General features: G+C 51.4%; 8 protein-coding genes across 8 annotated transcripts; 5 read left to right on the top strand and 3 right to left on the bottom strand.

Annotated features, from left to right (window-relative positions):
* Window positions 1-239: 239 nt before the first annotated feature.
* Window positions 240-1,988, bottom strand: CC1G_00861 (import inner membrane translocase subunit tim44; the record flags this gene model as incomplete). The annotated part of the gene is made up of 7 exons (XM_001831262.2): window positions 1,610-1,988; window positions 1,425-1,556; window positions 1,137-1,372; window positions 738-1,080; window positions 594-683; window positions 329-538; window positions 240-272 (listed from the first exon to the last, which is right to left on the bottom strand). Exons 1-7 carry the CDS (start codon window positions 1,937-1,939, stop codon window positions 240-242), a joined length of 1,374 nt encoding a protein of 457 aa, XP_001831314.1. The 5' UTR covers window positions 1,940-1,988.
* Window positions 1,989-2,338: 350 nt separating this feature from the next.
* On the bottom strand, window positions 2,339-3,268 carry CC1G_00860 (cytochrome c heme lyase; the record flags this gene model as incomplete). Its single annotated transcript, XM_001831261.1, has 3 exons — window positions 2,339-2,591; window positions 2,648-2,755; window positions 2,820-3,268. 3 exons carry the CDS (start codon window positions 3,266-3,268, stop codon window positions 2,339-2,341), a joined length of 810 nt encoding a protein of 269 aa, XP_001831313.1.
* A 3,445-nt stretch (window positions 3,269-6,713) lies between these two features.
* Window positions 6,714-8,958, top strand: CC1G_00859 (AmMst-1). Its single transcript, XM_001831260.2, has 9 exons — window positions 6,714-6,823; window positions 6,883-6,910; window positions 6,967-7,176; window positions 7,233-7,401; window positions 7,458-7,647; window positions 7,705-7,951; window positions 8,008-8,415; window positions 8,470-8,585; window positions 8,652-8,958. The coding sequence occupies exons 1-9, from the start codon at window positions 6,770-6,772 to the stop codon at window positions 8,808-8,810; spliced, it is 1,581 nt and encodes a 526-aa protein (XP_001831312.1). The 5' UTR covers window positions 6,714-6,769; the 3' UTR covers window positions 8,811-8,958.
* Window positions 8,959-9,638: 680 nt separating this feature from the next.
* CC1G_00858 (dihydroxyacetone kinase 1) lies at window positions 9,639-12,329 on the bottom strand. Its single transcript, XM_001831259.2, has 13 exons — window positions 12,307-12,329; window positions 12,161-12,259; window positions 12,014-12,103; window positions 11,939-11,956; window positions 11,807-11,888; window positions 11,732-11,749; window positions 11,536-11,682; window positions 11,335-11,476; window positions 10,954-11,280; window positions 10,557-10,901; window positions 10,484-10,496; window positions 10,298-10,415; window positions 9,639-10,208 (listed from the first exon to the last, which is right to left on the bottom strand). The coding sequence occupies exons 1-13, from the start codon at window positions 12,317-12,319 to the stop codon at window positions 9,821-9,823; spliced, it is 1,800 nt and encodes a 599-aa protein (XP_001831311.2). The 5' UTR covers window positions 12,320-12,329; the 3' UTR covers window positions 9,639-9,820.
* Window positions 12,330-12,477: 148 nt separating this feature from the next.
* On the top strand, window positions 12,478-16,776 carry CC1G_00857 (ubiquitin-specific protease; the record flags this gene model as incomplete). The annotated part of the gene is made up of 8 exons (XM_001831258.2): window positions 12,478-13,085; window positions 13,142-13,795; window positions 13,842-13,915; window positions 13,965-14,383; window positions 14,434-14,547; window positions 14,595-14,678; window positions 14,730-16,088; window positions 16,141-16,776. The coding sequence occupies 8 exons, from the start codon at window positions 12,478-12,480 to the stop codon at window positions 16,774-16,776; spliced, it is 3,948 nt and encodes a 1,315-aa protein (XP_001831310.2).
* A 228-nt stretch (window positions 16,777-17,004) lies between these two features.
* On the top strand, window positions 17,005-19,386 carry CC1G_00856 (hypothetical protein). Its single transcript, XM_001831257.2, has 7 exons — window positions 17,005-17,191; window positions 17,254-17,347; window positions 17,417-17,608; window positions 17,665-17,800; window positions 17,856-18,688; window positions 18,739-19,037; window positions 19,093-19,386. The coding sequence occupies exons 1-7, from the start codon at window positions 17,145-17,147 to the stop codon at window positions 19,319-19,321; spliced, it is 1,830 nt and encodes a 609-aa protein (XP_001831309.2). The 5' UTR covers window positions 17,005-17,144; the 3' UTR covers window positions 19,322-19,386.
* Window positions 19,387-19,688: 302 nt separating this feature from the next.
* CC1G_00855 (AGC/NDR protein kinase) lies at window positions 19,689-21,652 on the top strand (the record flags this gene model as incomplete). The annotated part of the gene is made up of 9 exons (XM_001831256.2): window positions 19,689-19,765; window positions 19,822-19,948; window positions 20,032-20,203; window positions 20,259-20,342; window positions 20,394-20,635; window positions 20,685-20,913; window positions 20,969-20,998; window positions 21,051-21,550; window positions 21,607-21,652. Exons 1-9 carry the CDS (start codon window positions 19,717-19,719, stop codon window positions 21,650-21,652), a joined length of 1,479 nt encoding a protein of 492 aa, XP_001831308.2. The 5' UTR covers window positions 19,689-19,716.
* A 323-nt stretch (window positions 21,653-21,975) lies between these two features.
* Window positions 21,976-23,587, top strand: CC1G_00854 (L-arabinitol 4-dehydrogenase; the record flags this gene model as incomplete). Its single annotated transcript, XM_001831255.2, has 9 exons — window positions 21,976-22,193; window positions 22,244-22,304; window positions 22,358-22,406; window positions 22,483-22,602; window positions 22,670-22,826; window positions 22,882-23,137; window positions 23,203-23,259; window positions 23,319-23,384; window positions 23,438-23,587. The coding sequence occupies 9 exons, from the start codon at window positions 21,976-21,978 to the stop codon at window positions 23,585-23,587; spliced, it is 1,134 nt and encodes a 377-aa protein (XP_001831307.2).
* Window positions 23,588-23,640: the final 53 nt, after the last annotated feature.

The following is a 23,640-nucleotide window of genomic DNA, read 5'->3' as shown; positions in this document are numbered from 1 at the left end:
CGGTTCAAACACGACCATCAATGGCCCATCGTGGGAATGACACGCCAAGATTCCAACACGTGATCGCGAAACGCGCTACTTTGGCCCTCGACTCCGAAAACCTCGCCTCAATCTCTGCAACCAACGTATAAATTGTACGAATTAATGGACCAAGATAGTTTAATCTAATGAATGAGTAGTGATTATGGGGGAGGGTTCCGTCGCACCAATAACCGTGATAAGATATAGTCTGTCTACTTTTAGAGATATGCTCGTGCACTTCTCCGTCCCATCTAGAAAGGCGAGAATCAGTATCGTGGACCTGTGCAAAGATATGCCTAGACCTTACCTCCATGACCTTCCATCCAGCAGTGAGCTCGTTCTCGAGTTCCTCAGGGATACGGGTGATGACAGCAACATATGTACACTGCTCCACACGATCCTCAGCACCGACAACAATCTCGCCAGACTTGGCGTTTCGGAAGAGCAGCATTTCTTGGGTGGCGAAGCTGACAATGAAGACAGGGACGTCGTTCTCTAAGATTTTAGCATCCATTACCTATCCCAATTGTTAGTACCATCCATTCACCACCGTCAAAGCGAACACTACCCACGTCAACTTGTCGGATATCCAAAACCTTGCTGTCGCTGATGAAGCCTTGCTTGAGATATTGCTCCATAGTTGCCCAGAGAACGTTGTAAGTCTATTTGAAAATGAACATAAGCTCAGAACAAAAAAATCACGACAGTGTACTTACCGCTTCACCACACCACTGTCTCAAAGCCTCCTGGTCAGCAGACAAATATGCATCGACTACTTCAGGAACAATGTATTCCCGAAGCTCCCGTTCGAAGCTTTCCCGGTTGAAGGTCGGGTCCATAGCCTTCATGAGTCGCGTAACTTGCGCCGTCTCGTTTTCGTCAAACCAAGACCCGATGGTCTCCGTCACCGATCGCATACTGGAAACGACAGGGTGTTCGGATTCATCGTATGCTTGTCGCATCTGAACGAACGAGCGGAGGATGGGGTTCGTCTCCTTCAGCTTGTTCCATGCTTCCTGACGAGGAGAATCCTTGTGGACGACAAGAGATGAACCGGCCCTGAAATAAATCAGTTCAGACGATGGTCAGTAGAACTGTTCAAATGAGACACGCACTCTGGATTGGCGGGTGTGAACCCAGAACGTCCACGGGCAAGACCGGCTTTCTCCAAGCGCTTCTGGCGACGTAGACGCCGAGCTTCTCGTTCTTCGAAACCAGCATGCTTCGCACTACCACTGTCGTCCAGAGCATCAATAAGAGTGTCAGAAAGAGCCTTGTAAGCGGCGGTCTTTCGTATTGGCTCAGTGGACTTGTCAATGGTCGTTGACACGGCAGCGGTGGCACGCGAAATCTGGTCAAACCATTAGGTTTCATCAACGAATGGATGCGGACACTGTACATACGGTGCGCATGATTTCGCTCTCCTCCATAGTCTTCAAAGCTTCGCCCACAGCATCTCCGACCTTGATACCGGCCTTCTTCAACTCCTCAGCAGCCGCTCGAAGTTTCGGGTTTTCTTTGATACTCGAGGTCAGCTATAGACAACAATCAGCATACAAGGCAATGACAATAGGTCCAGTACACATACCCTGGCTCGCTCATAAGCCTCCCGGGCCTTCCTCATCGCTTCGGAATCCTGGAACTTCTCCACGTCGCCCTGCAGCTGCTTGACATTGTCCTGGAGCTCCCTGTTTTTCTTCAACTCATCTCGCAGAACCTCGACGAAAGTTTGGAACGGGGATTTTGGAGCTTCGCTTTGGCGACGCGATGAGGTGTGGAAGCCAGCAGAGGATACACACGTCTGAGGTATCCGGAACGCCGGAGGGTATGGGAGAGCCGCTCGCCGGGTCGACGCTGCTACTGCTCGCTGTCGAAGAGCAGTGCGCGCGGCCAGACTCTGGAGGTGTCGAGGAAGCATGGCTTTTTGGTTCTGCTAGGCGAAGGGAAACGAGGGCGACAGCGAAGAGGGACTTGACAGAACTAGAGAGGAAAGCGCTGCGTCACTTGCCAGAGCCAGCGTTTCGCAAAATTTCGGCACGTGATCGCTTGAATTTGCCGGAATTTCTTGAAGTCGGACGGATGCGAGGGAGCTTTTCAGACACAGCCGACGACGGGGTGCTTCAAATTCATGTATTATACGCATCTAAAGTACAGTCTAGTGAGGTGGGATATAGGTGATGGGCCAGAGATTGCTTCCTGTCCATAAGCCTGTGGTAATCAACAATTGTTAATCCGCGTTTCCGACAGATCACGAAAGCATAAGTCGAGAGCAGGAAGTCGACGGTGATAGATGAGTGTGTTGTACGCATGGAGGGGGTTAAGAGCGGTTGTCGTTCCCGCCTCCAGACTGGTTCTTTTTCCGGAAATCTGCCCAAACTTCTTCGGTGGCCACACAGATGCGGTCCTTTACGCTCCCCAAGCTGTCCAGCGCTGGCCGAACATCCAAAGAAAACACCGGAGACCCATCTGGCTCGGGTGGTGCAGAGTAGTAGTCAATGACATAGCGGACTTCTTCTCCAGTCTTGGGTCTACGAATGACCCAGTCGTGGCGGTCGAATGGAGGCTCAGTGCTGGCGACAAGTATTCATGATCAGTGACTGCTAGACTTGATACGAGGAGGACATACTTGAATCGAGATGGCAATAGCCAGCCAGCCAACATCCAGAACCGAGCTTTTGGTGACAATTCGCCAGGTCGTCCTCTTAGTCGTGTTAGTTGGATATCGTCTCCACTACTGTCAGGGAGTGAAGAGCGTCAGACGAGTGTAAAGAATCGGAACCAAACAAATCCCAACTTACTCAGGCCGTCTCCGTTCCCATTTCTTGACTTCCTCCCATGCTTCCTCGTTGAGGAAGTTGTGAATATGAACCATTGTCTCGATATGTTCTTCCGGAGTCTCCCATCCCTTCCTCACCAAGGCGTTATAGAACTGTTGCGGCGAAGGGTATTCCCAGTTACCCTCATTGTCACCCCTTGGTATGGACGATTCTGTCCGGCTCGTCGGAAGGTCAATAGTCTGCTGAGGCGCGGGATTTTGGGAGAGGTCAGGCATTTGGTTATTCGGGTTTATAGCAGCGCCATCATGATCCACAGGACACTTGGCTGGTGCTTCATCCTTCTTTTTGCCATGGTCAACAGGGCATTTGGCTGGTTCTGGAGCTGCCGCCGGTTTGTCGTGTTCGATGGGGCATTTAGCGGGTGCCGCCGGTTTTGAGGGGACTGCTGGTGACGACACGGTTTGACCCATGGCGTATTTTTAGAAAGGTCGTGAGGGTAGGAAGATGAGCAAAAAAGCAACTGGCCGCCGACTTTGACGATGACGGTGACTCGTAGAACGAAGTCGTAAATTTCGATTCGGATTTCCCCTTTGCTGATTGGCTGGCGCGTGGTCGTGGGACCTCGTTACCTATTCAATTCTTTCCTGGCGCGGTTGCGGGTTCAAAATCGTTTTCAACACCGACCACAGGTACCTACCCTCTGCTGCGAATCTTCGCGATGCGTTTCAAGAATCAAACCGTAGCTGAACTTGTCAAGCATCATCTCGTGCTCTTTACCATGGCTCCCGGTCAACAGGCTGAGGCTGGTGACTATCCGTTACTGCCAGGCTCCCTTCCCCTCTTCCAAAGCCTCCTTCTCCACTCCTTCTCCACACTCCTCATTTTTCCCGACTCTTGGCAGCTGGATACCAACTGGATACTGGTATAACCTCGATCTGTGCGGTGTGACACTGTGGCCTCGGTTCCTTCTTCGGATCCTGCGAGCTGTGAACCGTCATGTACGGAATAAACAAGATGGCTATCTTATCTGTTCGATACGCTTCTGGGATCCAGGATTAGCTCGGAGGACTATCAGTCACGACAAAGGGACAGTAGAAAGATTGCGTCGCCTCCTTAAGATCCGGGTAAGGCCAGAGTGAATTCGATGGGCGTTGGTCAGGGCTTGATGTATATTGAACGGGTCATGGTCGGACGAAGAGGTACTCCGCTCCTGCTCAGCACTATTCTTTGGACGTGCCGTTTCTTTCTCATCCGATGTCATTGCCCCTCATTCACCCGGATTTAATCTAGTTGTCGAGTAATGTTGCCTCGGCTTGTGATGCAATGAACGAGAAGCTAATCGATCGAGCCTCTCTCCGCTTCTTTCGAAGGCTTTCGAGGATCGCTTCTGCCTCGAGGGTGGGCACTGGTGCCGTCCCTGTTCAACGGAAAATCTCTATTTCCCGGTAACTCTGCTTCTTTTTCGACATTTGCCTTCTTCGACAGCTTGGTAGACGGCAGGACCCCCAAATATCCCCCTCAAGGCCGGATGGGATTCTGGGCTGGCCGTCCGGAACCAGATGGTCAAATTTTGGATTTTTTGTCCGGGAAATTCACCATCCTCGAGCCCTAAAATCGCTCTTCTCTGGCCGGATCAGGGAATACTTTCCCACGCGGGCCCTTTTTTCCGGGGTCGGGGGCCAGAAAATGGCATTTTTGTTGGACTTTTGTCCGGATTTTATCTGGCCTTCCGCGATATTTTGGCCTCTTCCTGTCCGGATTTCGCATCCGGCCGGTGGCCAAAACCCAGTTTTTCTGTCCGGATTCTCTTCCGACCTTAAGCGCGATATTTGGGGGTCCTTAGACGGCTGATGGCCTCATGACCTTGCTGTAGGTCCAAGTAGGTTCTCGTATTACCGCTGGCTGTGCTAATTCTATAACTTCTGAAGCTGAGGTCGCAAGGTCCGGGAAGGCTTCCAAGCGAGTCTGCACCCCTTTACGCCTCGCTACATCATACTCTTGGTTTTCTCGATCGGTCCGGATCCATGGCACCAAAATTTCATTGCACCTCCCATCATGTCCATCAGACTTAAGCATTGGTATATCCTGAAATGGTACTCCAAACTGTACCTCGCTCTTATCGCAATTTACTCGTCGGTCTCCACTGCTGACGACATTTCCACAGATCGGCCAGTGGCACCAGTGGTCGGCCTGAAAACTGAGCGCCCAGTGAAGTGTCTCTCTGGGCTTTTCAGTCTTTCACTATTACGAATACCCAGGGGTTTCGGTTCATCCTCCGACGCAGGTTCGGACGTCGTTCAAGAATTCGCATTCTCGCCAGGGCCTGAGATTGATATCGTTGTTATTTGTCGTGCTTCTGAGAGATTCTCCTTTCTCATACTGTCCAGCAACTGTCCAGCCGAAATCAACAGGTTGACGTTTTCCAGATTACTGGGCCCACCCCGCCTTCGGTGTAGATGGTTGTGTCGCATGAAACTCACCGCCGTTCCCAGCCGCTTGTGCTTCCATATGGTCCCATCGATGTAATTCCTTTCGCTTGCTTGCTGATGGCGAGATTTGTTTTCGTCTAGGCCCCTTTCACACCGTTCCGTTTTTTTTGAAGTATCTTTTTTTCAATTGGTGGGCTCTGCCCAGCTTTGCACTCCTTTGCCGCGCTTTTCATGGGCAGCAGTCGTGCGATAGCCGCCCTCAGCCGCCTAAACGCTTGGCACAAGTATTTGGCATAGGTTTCGGCGACCACTGCACCCGGCTCCTGTCCAACTTTATCTGCCTAAAAGTTTTCCTTTGAAGGAAAATAATGCGTCATGATCGTGTCGCTCTCGGCCTTCGCCCAGTACTGATCGATTGATGCAACCAATGGGATATCTCCATCCACCGTTACAGGGCTGTTTTCCGAGGATGTTCATCGAATGGAAAAAAAAGAGGGAAAGATGTGAATTGGTGGTCTGGGGAGCTCTGGGGACGTGGGGTATCTGGGGTTGAGAATGTGTTACGGACGATAGCTGATTTGTTTCCCCAGGAATATTCTGGTGAACGCAACGGCCGAGGCAAACATGGAGGCATTCGTAACGAGGGATATCGATCACTCTGCCGTCCAACTGGTTTTGGCAAACCTCCTCAGTTCTTCAGCATGAGATGCTATTTTTGGTGTTTCTTAAAACAGTCCAGAATCATCAGACAGGATAGCCGTGGGTAGAGAGGCTATTGTTTCGGCTTTGAAAGTTACACCCTGTCCTATCCTGTCCATATTCATCACAATCAACGTTAAAGAAGGTTACGCCCATTCCCCTGGACCGAACGCCCATTGCCTAGAACAGTAGATCTGTCCGGTTCTCCAGCCCCTCATGTCTCCACATGGGGCGCCAATTCAAGTCTCCCCAGGCGCCTCCAGGCCTGGGGCGTAATCATGTGTGGTTGGCAGGAAATTCCCATCGTACCTGAATCAAGCCGAAGCTGAGCTTCGAGCGAGATGACCGGCAAGGAAAATGTAGTCTGACATCAAACCCAAAGGCAACAAACAAGACAGCAGGACTTGAAGTAGACATTACGTCGTTTGCATTCCATTTCGTGGAGAAGCGCCCGTCGCATGGTTGTTCGCCTCGACGGAGCCCTCGGACAAAAAGACTCAGAGGGAGGGAAAACGAGATCGGAAATCGAGGAAAAGGAGGCACATGATTCTTTCGGCGACATTCCAGAATGCTGAATTGCGAGAAGAGCGCGGATGTAGACCCTTGGGGAATGTTGATGTGGAGCAGAAGAAAGAAGCATGGCGCTTCCAAATGCGGCGATGGGATCAGATTTGGAGGGGATCACCGGCCAAATGTGTTCTTCCTCTCCATGTGCACATTGGACATTCCGCCAACCGACCGAAACTATAAAATCTCCGCCTTTTCAGTTGGAATGGATTGTAGCTCTCTACCTCCCCACACTCACCCTCTCCGTCGACAAATCCTTTTCCTCACTGAATCGACATGGCAGGTGGTCCATCAGCAGATGGCGGCGGTATTGGTGCCAATGCCCCCAAGGTCAGTACCCACCTCCTCCTCATCGCCGTCGACGACGCTGACGACAGCGACTCCAACAGAACAAATGGGCGGGCATTCTCATGACTGGTAAATTTTCGATGTCACCTCCCGCCCGAGTCTGCCTTACCGATGTCGTTCTATAGCCTTTAGTGCCTTTGGCGGTATCTTGTTCGGATACGATACCGGTGTCATCAGCGGTATCAAGGAGATGAACGAGTGGTTGAGGCAGTTCGGTAACCCCGATCCTACCCACCCTTCTGGATACAACATCTCCTCGTCTACCGAATCCCTCGTCGTCTCTATCCTTTCTGCTGGTACCTTCTTCGGCGCCCTCCTCGGTGCCCCCACTGCTGGTAAGTTTTTCCCCACCCGCCTTTTCGGTAACAATCTCAACTCTGGCCCTCTTCAGATCACCTCGGTCGTAAATGGGGCGTTGTCGTTGCCTGCTTGGTCTTCTCCGTCGGTATTGCCATGCAAACCGGTGCCAAGGATGTTCCCCTCTTCGTCGTCGGTCGTGTCTTCGCTGGTCTCGGTGTCGGCCTCGTGTCCGTCCTAATCCCGATGTACCAATCTGAGTGGTATGTGCTCTTCAACTCGCTCGATCCTTATCAGTTGCTCAACCTCGCCTTTGTAGCTCGCCCAAGTGGATTCGAGGTGCTGTCGTCTCCACCTACCAGTGGGCCATTACCATCGGTCTCTTCCTTGCCGCATGTGTCAACTATGGCACTAAGGACTACAGCGGCGCCAAGTCTTACCACATCCCCATTGCCATTCAATTCGCCTGGGCTGCTATCCTTGCCGGTGGAATGGCTCTTCTGCCCGAGGTTTGTCCATTTCATTTGTCTTTGACAGTAACCATGACCTAACGCGCGTGCTGCTAGTCTCCTCGATGGCTCATCAAGCGTGGTCGCACTGAGCATGCCGCCGCCGCCCTTTCGCGCCTCACTGGTCTTCCCGCCGATGATCCTGCCGTTCAGAGCGAGCTTGCTGAAATCCAGGACAACTTGGATGCTGAGCGTGTCATGGATGAGAGCACCTACCTCGACTGCTTCAAGTTCAACAACAACAAGATCGCATGGAGAACTTTGACTGGTATCTTCATCCAAGCTTGGCAACAATTGACCGGAAGTGAGTATCGAGCGACATTTTACGTTTACCAACCCATGCTGATGCCCGATCCCCAGTCAACTTCATCTTCTACTACGGAACCACCTTCTTCCAGCGTGCTGGTATCGACAATCCCTTCTTGATCACCATCGCCACCAACATTGTCAACGTCTTCATGACTCTTCCGGGCATGTGGGGTGTTGAGCGATTCGGTCGTCGATCCCTGCTCCTCTGGGGTGCTGCCGGTATGGCCATCTGCGAGTTCATTGTCGCCATCGTCGGTGTCACCGTCTCCGATACCAACCTTGCCGGTCAGAAGGTCCTCATCGCTTTCGTCTGCATTTACATTGCCTTCTTCGCCTCCACTTGGGGACCTGTCGCCTGGGTCATTACCGGTGAAATCTTCCCCCTCCAAGTCCGTGCCAAGGCCATGTCTCTCTCTGTTGCCAGCAACTGGCTCTGGAACTTCGGTATTGGTTATGCCAGTATGTTTGCTTCTACTCGTTGAGGCTACGACTATGATCTAACGATGTCCCTAGCTCCCTACCTCGTCAACAACGAGCCTGGCTCCGCCGGCTTGGAAGTCAAGGTGTTTTTCATCTGGGGATCCACTTGTGCATGCTGCCTCATCTTCACCTACTTCTGCGTGCCCGAGGTAAGTTTCACCTTTTCTCACTGTCTTTGATACTTTGATTCTGATCGCGCTTTTCCTTTTTCTCAGACCAAGGGACTTTCCCTCGAGCAAATCGACCACATGTACCAGAACGTCTACCCATGGCAATCGCACGTCTACCGCCGCCGACTTATTGCTGACGGTGGTGCTGACATTTCCTCCACACCTGATCAAAAGGAGGAGATCTCGGCTAATGAGAAGGCTTGAATCCTCTGAAAGGGCTTTGTGCAGTGCATACCATATTCGACGCACACTTGACCTACTTTCGTGTACTTTACTCCTATTTTCACATTCTCACGCCTTTACGACATGTAATGGGACGCATGTATGATTATAATTGCATTTATTTCACTCTCAAGCTTCGATCCTCGCTGCTATGCGGAAAGGTTATTGGACAGTTGCCATGGGCATGAGAGATGGACAGTGGGGACCCCCAATAACTTGACATCAAGACAGCGCTTGTGTGCATTGAATTGAAGCTTGCGATGAATCGCCGTTCGAACAACTCCGGGATAGGGATCTTGACCACGCCCCACTGCATCCACATGCGAACCACATACAACGACAACAACCTGCATCAGCCGATCCAATTTCCTATGTAAATGTAGGCCACATGACGTTGGCCCAGCCTAGTAGCAGACGTTTTGTCGCTGGCTCACAGTCAAACTAGCCCTGCATTTGAGGTGGAGTTGAATGAATGATCCGCTTTGCATTCAAGCTCAATCTTCTGGAGTCAGTGCTTACTTTATGTAGGTCTCCAAAGAGCGGGGTAAGAGAGTAAGTACAAGTCATCAAATAATCGTCAGAGTGCCGGGACTGGGAGACTGTCGATGATAGATCTAAGCCCCGAAATGTAACAAGTATTTCGTGATATCATCTTTTACAAGGAACCTTTGACATTTTCACTGAACCCACATAAGCATGGAGCCACCTGGAAGTCAGATAGTCATAGAAGTACAAACGCGTCGAAAGGGGGACCCTACACCTCTCCTGTGTTTCGTCAGCCCCAGAGAGGAGTGTCCACCGAAGATAAGAAAACGAAGGGGGAAGTTTATTCCGAGTTCAACAGGAACAGAACTAGAACAGAACCGCGTGGAATGCACGTCAAATGGAAAAAAACGAAAGCGGAAGTGAAGATGGCTGGTCGTGCTCCGAAAGGAACCTGACGAAGGTATTTGCGAGGAGAAAACACAAGGAGGAGCATAAGAATGGATATGTTACAAACCCAGGTTCTCGAGGATGAGTTTTACACCCCATGCACCCGGATCCGGGACTTGCTTTTCCCTGAGTGTTTCACCTTCAACATACGCGCTGCGTCCAGCTTTAGCCTCTAGATCCTTCGTCCCTTCTGCCGCCTGTGCCGCCTGAGCCACAGCCTCCGAGAAAACATGATTGTCAGAGCTTGACTTTGTTCCATCTCGGAGTGCGTTGATAAACGCTGCCAGAGGGTCGACCAGCGTTCGTGAAGGAGGTCGAGCGCGGGTATAGCTGTACAGTTTGTCCAAGGCTTGGGAAAGCGCGGTTTTCCATTGATAGTGAGTGACAGTGGACCCCGAAGGAATAGATTGGGACTGGAAACTTTGTGCGAGGCCGGAGAAGAAGATCCTGGTTGTCGTTGGATCCATTGTGAGATGATGTCCCCGTTTCACTGTATCATAACCCAGACCCCTGAACGGAGTCAGAATCTGACTTACGAGTAGAGCGCCCCACTAGTTCCGCCCATTACTTCCTCTGACACCTGAGCGATAGCGATAAGGGAGGAGACGATGTTGTTTCCATTGATAATACCATCGTCAATCTTCTTGAGGACGGCTATTAACAGTCAGGAGAACCACCATCAATTAGACTTTCAGACGCGTGTGATTGAAGAAGCATCTTACCCTGAGCGCCCGCCTGGAATGGAAGTCCTGTTAGAACCTGGATCTATCGCTCTCAAGGGAGAGGGGGGCATACCTTCAACGTAAGACCACAATCACCATCACCTGCAATGGAATCCATCCTTGTGATCTCGGGTTCGGCGGATATCAAACTCTGCACTGCATTGCGGATGCCTGAGACAAATGCATTCGGGTCCGCCGCTCTGAACTGGACGACATGGTCATAAGATACGACAGCTTCTACGCCTTTGACTTCTTGTGAAGTCGGTGGAGCAGGGGCAGTTCCCGAAGACCAACGCCATCCCGGGACGTTAGGCTTTGAGTCCAACAGGGACAGAACCTTCTCTGCTGAAGGCGAGTGAACGTCACTTCTGGGAAGTAACAACAGTGTCAAAGAGAAACCAGGCATATTCAAGCTTGTCTGAACGCGGCGTCAGACTGGCTCGTAGCAGGTGACCGATAGACTACCTTACCATGAACGTCCCGGACAGGATCCTTGCAATCGCATAGCCCCTGTTGACCAATTGCTTTCGAGTCTCCGCGACTATTCCCGTAAGCTCGAGTTCACTGATCCCACCGAGGTTGTTAACCAGTACGACAACATTGTCCCCCTTCTTGAACTCCAAGAAGGATCGTTCTGGGTCCTTGTTTGATGTGAGAAAGTCGAGCAGTTTGCCGATCAGGCTTGAAAGCGGTGGAAGCGGGGATTCTTTGCTATTCCCAGCCTCGTTGTGAATGCCCATGCCAATCTCAAGTTCTGTGCCCGCAAGGTTTGATTTCAATGGAGCGGTCCCCGGAACCTATGGATGTCGATTAGATATAGGGCGACGTGTAGCATGAACAGCTTGACGTACGTGGACATGTCCTAGACTTGCGCCAATGGTCACGACATTGGAGGCGACCCATTCAGCCAATTGATGAACCTCATCGAGGCTGGCACCTTTCTGAGCCAAGGCACCTGCGATCTTGTAAACTAACACTGTGCCTGCTAATCCTCTGTGGAAAGAGTCAAAATTCATGGCATGACATCACGTCGAATGCGCCAAACGCCCCACCTCCGTCCAACGATCTTTCCTTGCGTCTTGCCAACTGCAACATCGTCCCCCACAATGACAAAGCGAACCTTGTCAGACTTGTCCGGGTGACTGGCTGCGTACTGCTCTTTCGCGAGCCCAAAGTTGAGGATATCTCCTGTATAGTTTCTGGGAACGGGGATAAGAAAAAGGACGGAGATCTGAATGCCCTCCTTACTTGACAATGATCACGGTTCTGTGTGGCAGAACCCGCTATAAGCGTGGGTTTGATACTGGGACAAGTGGACCCTACCCCTGTTCATTGTCGACCAGGTCAATCCCTCGACGGACTTGGGAGGCATTGGGTGACGCAAAGATGCTCCCGCAGACAGCAGCTATGAGTATTCAGAGCTGGGAATATGAAGCCATTGCACAGACAAATTACCAGTGAGCATCCCCTCGCCTATCAGGAGGTCCTGGTCAAAGCATTGCTCCAAGGTGGTTGGAAACCAATGCTCACCGACAAAGCCAGAGTGTGCAGGCTCGTGGCCTGATCCCCCGCCGCACACGAGGGCGACCTTGGCACGATCGCGGTCTTTCAGATAGACAACTATGCCGTTACATCGTTGAAAGGGATTTCAACAAAGGTCTGGATGATGGCACCTACTCTTATTGTCGACATCAAGCGCAAGCTGTGGGCTCAGGTCACACAAGCCCTTTAGAGAATCGACCACAAGGGTATCTGGAGAATTCAAAAGATGTTTGCCTGGAAGATGTGAGTCGCTGTGAACGGCCAAGGAGCCTAGGGCCTACTTTGGACGTCCATTGTAATGGTGGCAATAGTGCAAGAAGAGCGTGGGCGTGATCTGAAGACGTGACGCGTCTGAGATTGATTACCTTTCCAAATTGAAATCGATTCAGCTTTGTGGTTATTATATATTCCATCCACCATACAAGCTCGGGTTTTCTTAGAAAACCTCGACGATGACCTCTTTGCCGTCGCCCGCGAGTTCGCCATCGCTGACGCCATCAGATTCGACCGCCCAACTCAACTCAAACCGCAAAAGACAGCGTAGCCGCTCGATGCAGTCAGACACTTCCACCGCCTCCGTTAAGCGTTCGGTTTCCGAAGGAAATTCCCTCGAATCGGTTCGCTCAGACCAGATGTCCAGTCTGACAATCGCAGACTCGAACCAGGACATTGATGCATACATGGCGGAGCAGGGAGAGGCCGATATTCCACAAACTCTTTCTTTGACACCTCCGCCCGAAGGCGCCACACAGTCGACGATGTCTACCTCGGACGAATGGTCGTTATCGGCATCGGAGAAGTGGCAATTGGTGGATAGGGCAAAGAATAAACCAATGACCGCAGGCGAGACCTGGTATCTGGTGTCCAGAGAATGGTGGAAACTCTGGGCCAGGGCTGTCGGCGGCCTCTCAGACAAAGAAGCTCCAGTCCCGGAAAACGAAGTAGGACCCGTTGACAATTCACCTCTGCTCGATGCCTCCGGTAGACTCACACCAGGCGTTGTTGAAGGTGTCCAGGTAGAGTTCGTCCCCGCAGAAGTTTGGTCCCACTTCGATTCCTGGTGCGTCTCTTTTTTTCCTCTGCTCTCATGCGAGTGGAATTCATTTATCTGAACAGGTACGGTCCTGCAAATCACGCAATCCCTCGGCGAGTTATCGAGCGAGGCATGTTTGGGACTACGACCGTCCTCGAGCTATATCCCGCAGAGATCAAGGTCTTCCGGCTATCTCGCGATTCCGCTGAAAAGGCTGCCGCTGGGCCCCATTATCCGACCATCCAAGTCTCCATGGGCGATACGCTCAAGGATCTATGCACCAGGGTCGCCGATGCAGTCAAGATCGATCCGACGGTCGATACCCCATATCGCGTCTGGAGACCCACCGCTGTTCCGGACGACTGGCGAAGCATCGACTTCCCAACGTCCTCTCTTGAGGACGCTGATGCCAAAGTGATAGACGAGAGCCCTCACCTTCTCGAAAACCAGAATATCATGTCCGGCGACGCATTCATCGTAGAGTTCAAGCAGCCCGATGGGTGGCTTATAGACACCCAAGCCGCAGCGAAAAAACCTGTGGCCGCTATAGAACCGCCCCCACCATTATTCGATTCGAAGAATAGCTTTTTTAATCGCCTTGGGACATCCTCATCCACAGTCGCCACTACCAAGGCCAGCACAGAACTTTCTACGGCATTCACAAAGCCGACCATCTCGATTAATAAATCAAGTTTCACGAAGACGCTGGAGCCAGGAACGCTGGGGCTTGGTAACATGTGGGTAGCACCTACCCCTTTTCGTGCAGTTCTGACCTACTTTTAGGGGAAATACGTGTTTTATGAACTCTGCCTTGCAATGCCTGGCCCACACGAAAGAGCTGACCGAGTATTTCCTGAGTACGATTTCCTCAGTTCTTCAGATAGACTGTGAACTAATTATGACTAGACGGGGTCTTCAAAGCCGAACTCAACCGCGACAATCCATTAGGTATGCAGGGCCAAATCGCTGAAGTTTTCGGCGCCCTGCTTGAGCGCATCTGGGCGTCTTCCGGTCCATCAACGAGCTATTCCCCTCGAGAATTCAAGCAAACCCTTCAAAGATTCGCCCCTCAGTTCAGTGGCTACCAGCAGCACGATTCCCAGGAACTCGTCGCCTTTTTACTTGATGGACTGCACGAAGATTTGAACCGCGTCATCAAGAAGCCTTACGTTGAGAAACCCGACTGGGAGGGAGGCGGAGATGCAGAACTGGTGAAACTAGCGGCCAAGTCCTGGGAGGGATACATGCTTCGAAATGATAGCGTCATCGTCGACCTCTTCCAAGGCCAGTATCAAAGTACCCTTGTGTGCCCTGAATGCGAGAAGGTAAAGCTTATAGTCTGCACTTTATGAACATCTAGCTAACACTGCTCCAGATTTCCATCACCTTCGACCCATTCATGTACCTAACACTTCCACTGCCTGTGCAAAAGAAGTGGAAGCACACCATCTTCTATGTCCCCTGGGACTTAGAAAAACCCCATGTCAAGGTAAGGATATCGTTCGAAATTTTGCACTTGTGCTAACCACTGGCAAGGTGCCCATTGAAATCAACCGCGATTCTTCTTTCAGAGACCTTCGGAATGTCCTTGGGCGCTGGGTCGGGGCAATTCCAGAGAATGTGGGTGCTAACGATACTCTCAATAATTTCGATACTGATGGGTTGATATAGCTCCTCATGCTCGAAATTTTCCAGCACAAGTTCTATAAGCTGCTTGACGACAGTCTTCCCGTGAATGAAATGTCGGAGACTGACGTCATTGTGTGCTTTGAACTCCCCTGCAATGCCCGAATGAACCGAACCTACAAGAAGAAGGAAGACGATCCTTTCATCCTCCCACTTTTCCTTTGCGATGCAAAGCCCACAGCGACCCGCGGCTTCACATACCGCTCGGGCCCTTCCTTGTTTGGTTACCCAGCTATTGTTGTCGTCGACAGAGGCCAAGCCACAACCGTCGACGCAATTTACGATGCGGTTATTACCCGCCTTCAGCGCTGGACCAAGAATGCACGGGACTTGTACGATTGGGAGGTATCGTCCGAACCCATCAGTGAAGTCTCTATCCCAGTCCCTGGCTTCCCACCTCTGGAGACGGTTACAGAAATTACCCCTACTGCCGAGGGCGAGGTCGTCGTCCAACCCTCCGCCGAGGAAAGCGTTATCGTGGACGAAAAGAATATGGTTGTCGACGAAGAAGCCCCGTCGGACGACGTCGAACTCGAAGTTGGCACACCCAGGCCCTACCGTACCAAGAAGGACGTCTTCACCCTCAAGATTTACACGAATCAAAAGGAGTATGGGGCCGGCTATGGCACGTACTCCAGAACAGAAGAATGGGCGACATGGGAGCATCGCTTGGCAGACCAAGAGACAGGGATCGATCCTTTCCTGATCCGCCAAGACGACGCTTTGTACGCCGAGTTCGACGAGAACATGAAGGCCTACTATTTCGGAGATTCGAAGCTTGAGAATGCTCGATGGGACGAGCGTGAGTGGGAAGAGTTCGTTCATCCAGAGTTGGCGGCGAACCAGAAGGCCGATTCATTGAAACAAAGAAGGGGGATCACTCTGCAAGACTGTTTGGAGGAGTTTGTTAAGGAGGAACAGTTGGGCGAGGATGATCTGTGGTATTGCCCATCGTGCAAGAAGCATCAACAGGCGACCAAGAAATTCGATTTGTGGAAAGCGCCGGACATCCTGGTCGTACATCTCAAGCGCTTCAGCAATAACCGGATTCTCCGCGATAAGATCGATACCTTTGTCGACTTTCCAGTTGAAGGGCTGGATTTGGGTGATAAGGTTGGGGAACGGGCAGTGGCTACGAGGTTGAAGGAGCAAGGGGTGGAGCTGGAAGAGTTGAAGACAGTGAATCTCGACGAGCCCCTCGTTTATGATTTGTTCGCCGTGGATGAACACATGGGCGGACTTGGTGGTGGACATTACCGTGCCTATGCTTCCAACCACCTGACGGGCAAGTGGTACCACTTTGACGACGGATATGTGAAACAAGCGTCAGCGGAGGAGTCTGTGGTAGGTTTTCCCCTTTGCGTTCAGAGTAACGGTTGAAGCATTATTTTCACAGAATTCCAATGCTTATCTCCTCTTTTATCGACGTCGCTCCAGCAAGCCCTTGGGGGGTGAAACCTACCAGCGGGCCATGCAGAAGAAACCACAGGTCGAACCCTCGCTTGACGACTCGGAGTCGACCGAAATCAATCTGGACGACTCTGGGTTACCGACTCCTCCAAGTGAAGGAGATGCCACTTTTATTGGGCCCTCGGACAGGTTCTCACCTTCTTCTTCCACGCTCCCATTTGCTGACTATTGGAACCGTTCGAATCCCACATCCTCTGGACCATCCCCTCCCAATGACGACCCACCCACCTTTGAAGACGCGCAATCTGATCCATTGGTCATTCCGGACGTTCATGAATCGTTCGCATACGATAGTGGAATCTACATGTCCTCATACCGCAGAACGTCGCCAACATCCTCTAACGAAGCTGAAGCTGACGGGGCGGAATCGTTTTGGGACGAACTCGTCGACAGTGGCAGGAATTCACCGAGCTGGGAGAAGGGGAGCAGGTTTGCGTCGCCCTCGCATTCTGAGTCGCAGTCGTCGGATTTGAATTTGAATCCGTTTGACGACCAGAATGTGCAGCGGATCGAGCTGGACGATGATGTTAAGGATGAAGCTGATGTGACTAAACGAGCCTGACGAACCTCTTACTATCTAGAATGTATAATGAACAGCAGTATATAACACGGTACCTAGCGATTTCACGACTTGCGCCCAGTATTTAACGTACAGACTTTCTGAACTTTGCGGCGTGACTTTCGACTGGAGCCCCTGGCCAGTCGATTAGCGCGGGAAATGGGGATTGACAGGGCCGAGTGCGCCGACAGAGATTTGATTCTTGCAACGATGATATGAGTCGAGTTCCACCATGTCTCCTCTATCTGGCGATCTACAATCCAACACTTTCCCCCGAAAAGGTCCCGGGCGATGAAGTCGACGAGGATGCAGAAGAACAGGCACATATTCTCTTCTATACCTCGAAGGAGCGAGCGGTTTCGCGGGACCGTATGCTCAGGCAAATCGGACTGGCCAAGGCTTTGGTGAACTTTAGCGAGTTAGTGTCCTCGTTTCTATTGAATGCAACGTATCTGCGTGCTTAGCGAACCTTACATCCAGATTATTCGACCCTCACAATGACTGCGAGACTGTCCATTCACAATCTCGAAGGATGGTGATGGTATCTCCGGAGCCCAATTTCTGGATAAACGCAGTCAGTCTTCTACCCAGTGTTTACTCCACGGGTTCGCTCGCCAACGAAAGATTTTGTTCGGACGTGTAGAGCATTGAACTACCTAAGAGGCTATCGCAATCGTCCAGATCCAAGGAGGCAGCATCCAAGAAGTCTAAAGGGAAGGACAAGGATACGGCTAGCTCGAACAAGGCGACCGCCCCAGCATATGACTATGACGACGGAACAGTCCATGATATTGTGCTGCAGATGCAGCTGTTGCAAGGATATGAGAAGTTTAAGGTGTGTGTGTCCTTGGATTGTTCGGTGCTTGCGGCTAACGCGGGCGGGTGTTGAAGCTATTGCATGGATCCTTTGCATCCATCCTAGCTGAATTGGGACAAGAAGCATTGGAACTGCAATTGGAGCGATTCTTTACGGTGTGGGCTTGGTCATGGAATTTGGAAGAGAAGCCGGACATCCTAACCACCCTCGGTATGCCTGCCGTCCTCGTGTTGTCGTTTGAAACTCATGGTCGACAATTGCACAGGCACGCCTTTGCACCCATATTTTTCGATCTTGATACCGCTTCTCGATGGCTATTGTTCACTGCTGCCTGAGCATGTCATCCCGGCCATGTTTATCAATCCGTACATCATCCCCTCAAGTCGGTACACGGCGGAATGGTTTCCTATCCCTCTCGTGCAGCATCTACTCTCTGTCATCCCGCCTCCAACGCCTCCTACTGTTGAAGAGAATCTTTCAGAGTCGGTTGACACTATCAGAGGTTCCGATCCAGATTCCAAGTCAACTGACAATGGCCCTGGTATCTTGGATGTAATGGACGTTCGGAAGTGGAATTGGCCCGGTTATCTGACCTTTGGAAAAAACTCATCCAAATCCAGCAGTCCTCCCGCCCAGGAGGAGGAGGCCAAAGCTAACGAGGAAGATTCTTCTCCAGGCGAAACAACCCCGGAATCAACAGTAGCATCAGTGCAAGAAGATCCTCGACGTGAAGAGAGTAACACGCAGGTCGAAGTAGATCCGAGTGCGTTGGAGGACGCACTGTCGTCGGATGGTATCTCAATTTCCTCCAAGACTCTTCGCCAACAGTCGGCCGCGAATACCATCAAGCAAGTTCCATCCTCCCAAAGTGGGGGCGGTGAAGCAGAGGCGCGTGATGACACAGGCCAAAGCCTCTTGGACCCCAGCTCTCTCGGTGCTGTATCCTCTTCTCCGCAATCGCATACTACCATTTCACCACATCGTCCTCCCACTCCCCCGACGCCACCCCCGCCTCCAGAGTTCTCGCTTTTGAGGGTCCATCTCGCATCTTCTTCCGACCCTACATTGACCCGAAGGAGGACCATTTACTATCACATCGTGAGTGTGTTCCCTCGGTCGGTGAGGCTGATTATTGACACAAACTTCAGAGAAACGGAATGATGTTAGCCCTGCTCGGACTAGATGAAACAGGGCAGGACGGTTCGGGGGAGAGCGAGGACGATGTCCTGTCACTGGCAGCCGAGAATGCAATTGAGCTCTTCGACACCGTTGAACTAAACATACAGAGAGCTTCGGAGAGCAAACTGGCCGAGTCGTTACCCTCTGTGACCAAGATTCTACAACCTTCTGATCAATTCGCTATATCGACGGGACAATATACTGTTACCAACCCTGGATTCTCGTCAAACTCGAGTCACTTGTACAACTGCAGGGCTTTGCTTCGAAGGTAAGCACTAGATCCGGTGCTCCTGGGTGATCATACCGTTCTAACTGTCTCTCAGGGATTCAAATATTCTAGAAGTGTTTTCTCGAGGACAGAACCCGCAACATTGGCACATATCTCGGCGTGGACTGTCAACTCATGATTCCCCTGAAGACGAAGCGCACCATTCGAGCTCAGGGGAGATGCATTTAGAGGTGTTCAGGAAAGAGGCCACGCTGCCTGACGTCGACAATGTCTTGGCGAGTATCCTGCGTAAGTCAGGGGTGGTAGAAAGTGGATTGGTATAGGTAGACGAACGCTGCTGGTGGACATAGATACTTAGTGCCTTTCTAATTCGGATGCCCTATTTTATTGTGAAGTTCACAAGCGGTGGTCACTTGCAATTGATGACATGTTGAGCTGTTTTGATGGTCTGTCCGCTGAGCTACTGTATAAGTAGCAACGGTGCCGCGAGGCGCTGATGATAGGCACATGCCGTTTCAGTACTTAACCTCGTAGCACAACGCCAACCGACAGTCGGCAACCGTCGCTACCTGACAGCAAAGCTAGATTCTCGTGGCCATCGTTCGCGACGACCACCGACGGCCGCTTTAGTTCCCGACTTCCTTCAAAGCCCCAACCGAATCAGTAACTCTTGTCTATGCACCAACACCTGGCGACTGCTGGCCCATCCAAATCACCCATGAACAGCCAAGGAGATCGCACTGGAACCATCCAAAGACCAGACGACTGTAAGCCAGCTTCTCCGTGCTAGTAACAACTGCCACCAACGTGTCTCCATCGGTAGATGTCTACTTTGAACGGTCGACAGCCAAGTTCAGCTCAGATGCCGTGGCGCGTGCAACGGCTGCAAAGCTGAAGCTTGAGTCGTACTACAAGATGGCAGTCGACTCTGCTATTGAAAGAAATGCAAGGTCAGCAATCCGCAACTACGACGATGCGAACGATCGAGCAACAGAGATGTCCTGACATGATATACCGCTCCACGTACCACCAGGCGAATCGAGATGGAGACGAGACTCACGCAATTGCATACTCAAGATGCGAAGGATAGAGAAATTCGAAAATACTCCAAGACTGAGTCGCAGCATCTGAGGCTCAGGAGAACGAAGATCAAGCTGTCAGACTTCAAGACTGTCAAGGTCATCGGGAAGGGTGCCTTTGGTGAGGTATAGCTTCTGGTGTTTGGAACTCGGGGTCATGTCCCTGATTGTTCGCTATTAGGTACGCCTGGTCCAGAAAGTCGACACCGGAAAGGTCTACGCAATGAAGAGCTTGCAGAAGGCCGAGATGTTAAAGCGGGATCAGGTATGTGTCGCCCATCTAATACCCCACACCATACGCTGAACCTATTCGTAGTTGGCCCACGTGCGGGCAGAACGCGATGTTCTGGCAGAGTCCACCTCACCATGGGTCGTTCAGCTCTTCTACTCCTTCCAAGACCCGCTATACCTCTATCTCATCATGGAGTTCCTTCCTGGAGGCGATCTAATGACCATGTTGATGAAATACGACGTGTTCTCGGAAGACGTCACCCGATTCTACATGGCTGAATGTATCCTGGCGATCGAAGCGGTCCACAACTTGGGGTACATTCATCGGTGCGTATCTCCCATCCCTCAGCACCCCGCAGCTCTAAACAGGAACTAGGGACATCAAGCCGGACAATGTGTTGATTGACCGGAATGGTCACTTGAAGTTGTCGGATTTCGGTCTCTCCACTGGACTCCACAAGGCCACCGACGGAGAAATCTACAAACGGTATCTGGAACAAGAGAAGACCAAGGACAATTCGCGGAACAGTGTTCAAGTCAACCCCATTAACCTTACCATGAGCCGTGAACAGATCGCGACCTGGAAGGCTAATCGACGGAAGTTGGTATGTTATACACTTCTCGTCTAACCTATATCCTATGTTAACTCGACCTTTACAGGCGTATTCGACGGTCGGAACTCCCGACTATGTAAGTTCCTTGCTTCGGAGCCTTGGACTGTCCGCTCAAATGTCCTTAATAGATTGCTCCGGAAGTGTTCATGATGAAGGGCTACGGAAAGGAGTGCGACTGGTGGTCACTGGGTGCCATTTTCTTCGAATGCTTGGTTGGCTATGCGCCCTTCTGCTCGGACAACCCGGGGGATACGTACAAGAAGATCATCGACTGGCCACGTTACCTCATCTTCCCAGAAGAGGTATACATCTCCAAGGAGGGGGAGGACCTTATTAGAGGGTATGTTCGCCTTATATATTACCTTTTGGGACATCTGAATCTTACGCTATTCGTCCTCAGCATGATGAATTGGGCAGACAAGCGACTGACTGTGGAACAGATCAAGAACCACCCCTGGTTCTTCGGCGCCGATTGGAACTCCCTCCGCTACATCGAACCACCATTTGTTCCCCGTCTTAGCTCGATAACGGATACCTCATATTTCCCTACCGACGATCTTGGCAATGTGTCCAACCAGTTGGACCAAGTGGAGAGCGTCAGTGCGGAGAAGGACCTTGCTTTCCTCGGGTACGTAGATTCCGTTCATCTCCATTGTTCTAATCTGGACTTACTCGCCTTTGCAGATTCACATTCAAACGGTTTACGGGTGGGCCTGGAGCCTCTGGTTAAGGGAGGTTCTGAAGCTGGAACCATCGCCTTTTGTATATTTTTTAAAAGCGTGGAAACGTCATATTTCATCTCAATGCAAAGTTGTAAAGTCTAATAGCACTTAGCGTGCCGCGCGGGACGGACGGCCCCTATTTTCTTTGACATTACACTTCGTTCTTTTGCTTCCACTTCGGAGTTTCTACGACGGCAACCTCTGGCATCTCGACATGGACTCGCTGCGATGCCGCTCATGTGAACGTTGTTCAGTTCTTGCTATCGCTTTCCAATCGTGGTTCAGTTGACATCTCCCTCGTATCCATCTTCTCCCAGCCCCCCCAAGTACCATGTCTGCCGCAATCTCCAACCACGAAATCTATGACCCTCGCAAGGTGCTGGATGCACCAGAGTTCAAAATCCTGAAGCCTGGAGAAAAGCCCGGTCCAAATGCCAATATCGCTGCATTCTACAATCCAGCTCATGAAGTCCATCTGGTTGAGAAACCGCGTCCCAAGCCAGGTCCAGGCCAAGTCTTGCTCCATGTTCGCGCTACCGGCATATGCGGGTTGGATCGTCCATCCTGGCTGTCTTCTGTGGTTACTGACGAGTCCTTAGGAGCGATGTTCATTTCTGGAAACATGGTCGAATAGGCGATTCTATGGTCGTCACCGACGAGGTACCGAGTCAAAGTGGGGTTCATCGTTCCTTTTATTGAACCAAGGTCATTAGTGCGGTAGCGGCCATGAATCGGCGGGCGAGATTGTAGAGGTCGGAGAAGGTGTAACACAGTGGAAAGTAGGCAAGTGAATATGTGCACCGTAAATGATGGTCGATACCCTAACGCCCATCCTCAGGCGATCGCGTAGCCATCGAGGCGGGAGTACCTTGCAGCCAGCCCGCTTGCGAGGCTTGCAGGACTGGGAGGTACAATGCTTGTCCCGATGTGGTGTTTTTCTCTACACCACCGTATCACGGTACGGTTGCCACATCCTCGCGATGCAAAGAGCCCTTCACTTACTAGCGCTTGACATTCGAATCCAGGGACCCTGACCCGCTGGCACTTGCACCCTGCCCAATGGGTTCACCGCCTGCCGGACAATGTTTCTTTCGAAGAAGGTTCACTTTGCGAACCTCTCGCCGTGGCTCTGGCCGGTATCGAGCGGGCTGGTCTACGCCTTGGTGACCCCACTCTTATTTGGTGTGTGGTCGTGAAACCCTCCCCTCCATCCTTGGATATCTTACCTGGGTTTCAGTGGAGCGGGGCCGATTGGGCTTGTATCCCTGCTATCCGCCAGAGCAGCTGGTGCAGAGCCAATCGTCATAACTGACCTCTTCCAGAGCCGTTTGGACTTTGCTAAGAAGCTCGTTCCGAGTGTTCGAACCGTTTTGATTGATCCCAAAACTACTCCGAAAGAGCAGGCTGAGAAAATCAAGGCTGTGGCAGAGGAGCCAGTGAAAGTGGTCCTCGAGTGCACAGGGGTGGAGAGTAGCATCCACACAGGTATATATGTGGGTACACCTTTCGCGTCGACTGCATCGCGATCTGAACATCTGAATGAAACTTTGTCCTTTAGTCCACTGCGTTTGGAGGAAAGGTTTTCGTAATTGGAGTCGGGAAGAACGAGTTGACGGTGGGTACCAGCCGAACTCTTCACCGAAAATTCGGTTAATTGGCATGGCTTGATTCTAGTTCCCCTTCATGCACCTTAGTGCAAACGAGATAGACCTCCAATTCCAATACAGATACGCGAACCAGGTATGCGACTGTTCTGAGAAGCTGCTTTCATTCCCTGACGTTGTCTACTACAGTATCCGAAGGCCATTCGACTCGTAGCAGGGGGGTTGATCAACCTCAAGCCCCTCGTTACTCACCGCTTCGCCTTGGAAGATGCAATCGCTGCTTTCCATGTCGCCGCCGATCCAGCTCAAGGGGCCATCAAAGTGCAAATTCAGGATTGAAGCACACTCGTTCTCGTAAATAATTGTCTATCCAAACTTTCAGTACAGTAAAT

This window comes from Coprinopsis cinerea (genome assembly GCF_000182895.1).
Source record: "Coprinopsis cinerea okayama7#130 chromosome 7 map unlocalized cont3.7, whole genome shotgun sequence".
NCBI lineage: Eukaryota > Fungi > Basidiomycota > Agaricomycetes > Agaricales > Psathyrellaceae > Coprinopsis > Coprinopsis cinerea.
The sequence above is the reverse complement of the archived record's forward strand: the minus strand, read 5'-3'. Positions and strand labels throughout refer to the sequence as shown.

What these genes read in the sequence shown, in the direction of transcription:
- CC1G_00859 (XM_001831260.2), top strand. Translation starts at nt 6,770, where the DNA reads ATGGCAGGTGGTCCATCAGCAGATGGCGGCGGTATTGGTGCCAATGCC. An exon ending in GGCGGGCATTCTCATGACTG is followed by an intron (nt 6,911 to 6,966) that starts GTAAATTTTCGA and finishes GTCGTTCTATAG; the next exon opens with CCTTTAGTGCCTTTGGCGGT. An exon ending in GAATGGCTCTTCTGCCCGAG is followed by an intron (nt 7,648 to 7,704) that starts GTTTGTCCATTT and finishes GCGTGCTGCTAG; the next exon opens with TCTCCTCGATGGCTCATCAA.
- CC1G_00858 (XM_001831259.2), bottom strand. An exon ending in GCTTGATGTCGACAATAAGA is followed by an intron (nt 12,104 to 12,160) that starts GTAGGTGCCATC and finishes GTAACGGCATAG; the next exon opens with TTGTCTATCTGAAAGACCGC. An exon ending in CAAGTCTAGGACATGTCCAC is followed by an intron (nt 11,281 to 11,334) that starts GTACGTCAAGCT and finishes CGACATCCATAG; the next exon opens with GTTCCGGGGACCGCTCCATT.
- CC1G_00856 (XM_001831257.2), top strand. Translation starts at nt 17,145, where the DNA reads ATGCTCAGGCAAATCGGACTGGCCAAGGCTTTGGTGAACTTTAGCGA. An exon ending in CCAATTTCTGGATAAACGCA is followed by an intron (nt 17,348 to 17,416) that starts GTCAGTCTTCTA and finishes TCGGACGTGTAG; the next exon opens with AGCATTGAACTACCTAAGAG. An exon ending in AAGGATATGAGAAGTTTAAG is followed by an intron (nt 17,609 to 17,664) that starts GTGTGTGTGTCC and finishes CGGGTGTTGAAG; the next exon opens with CTATTGCATGGATCCTTTGC.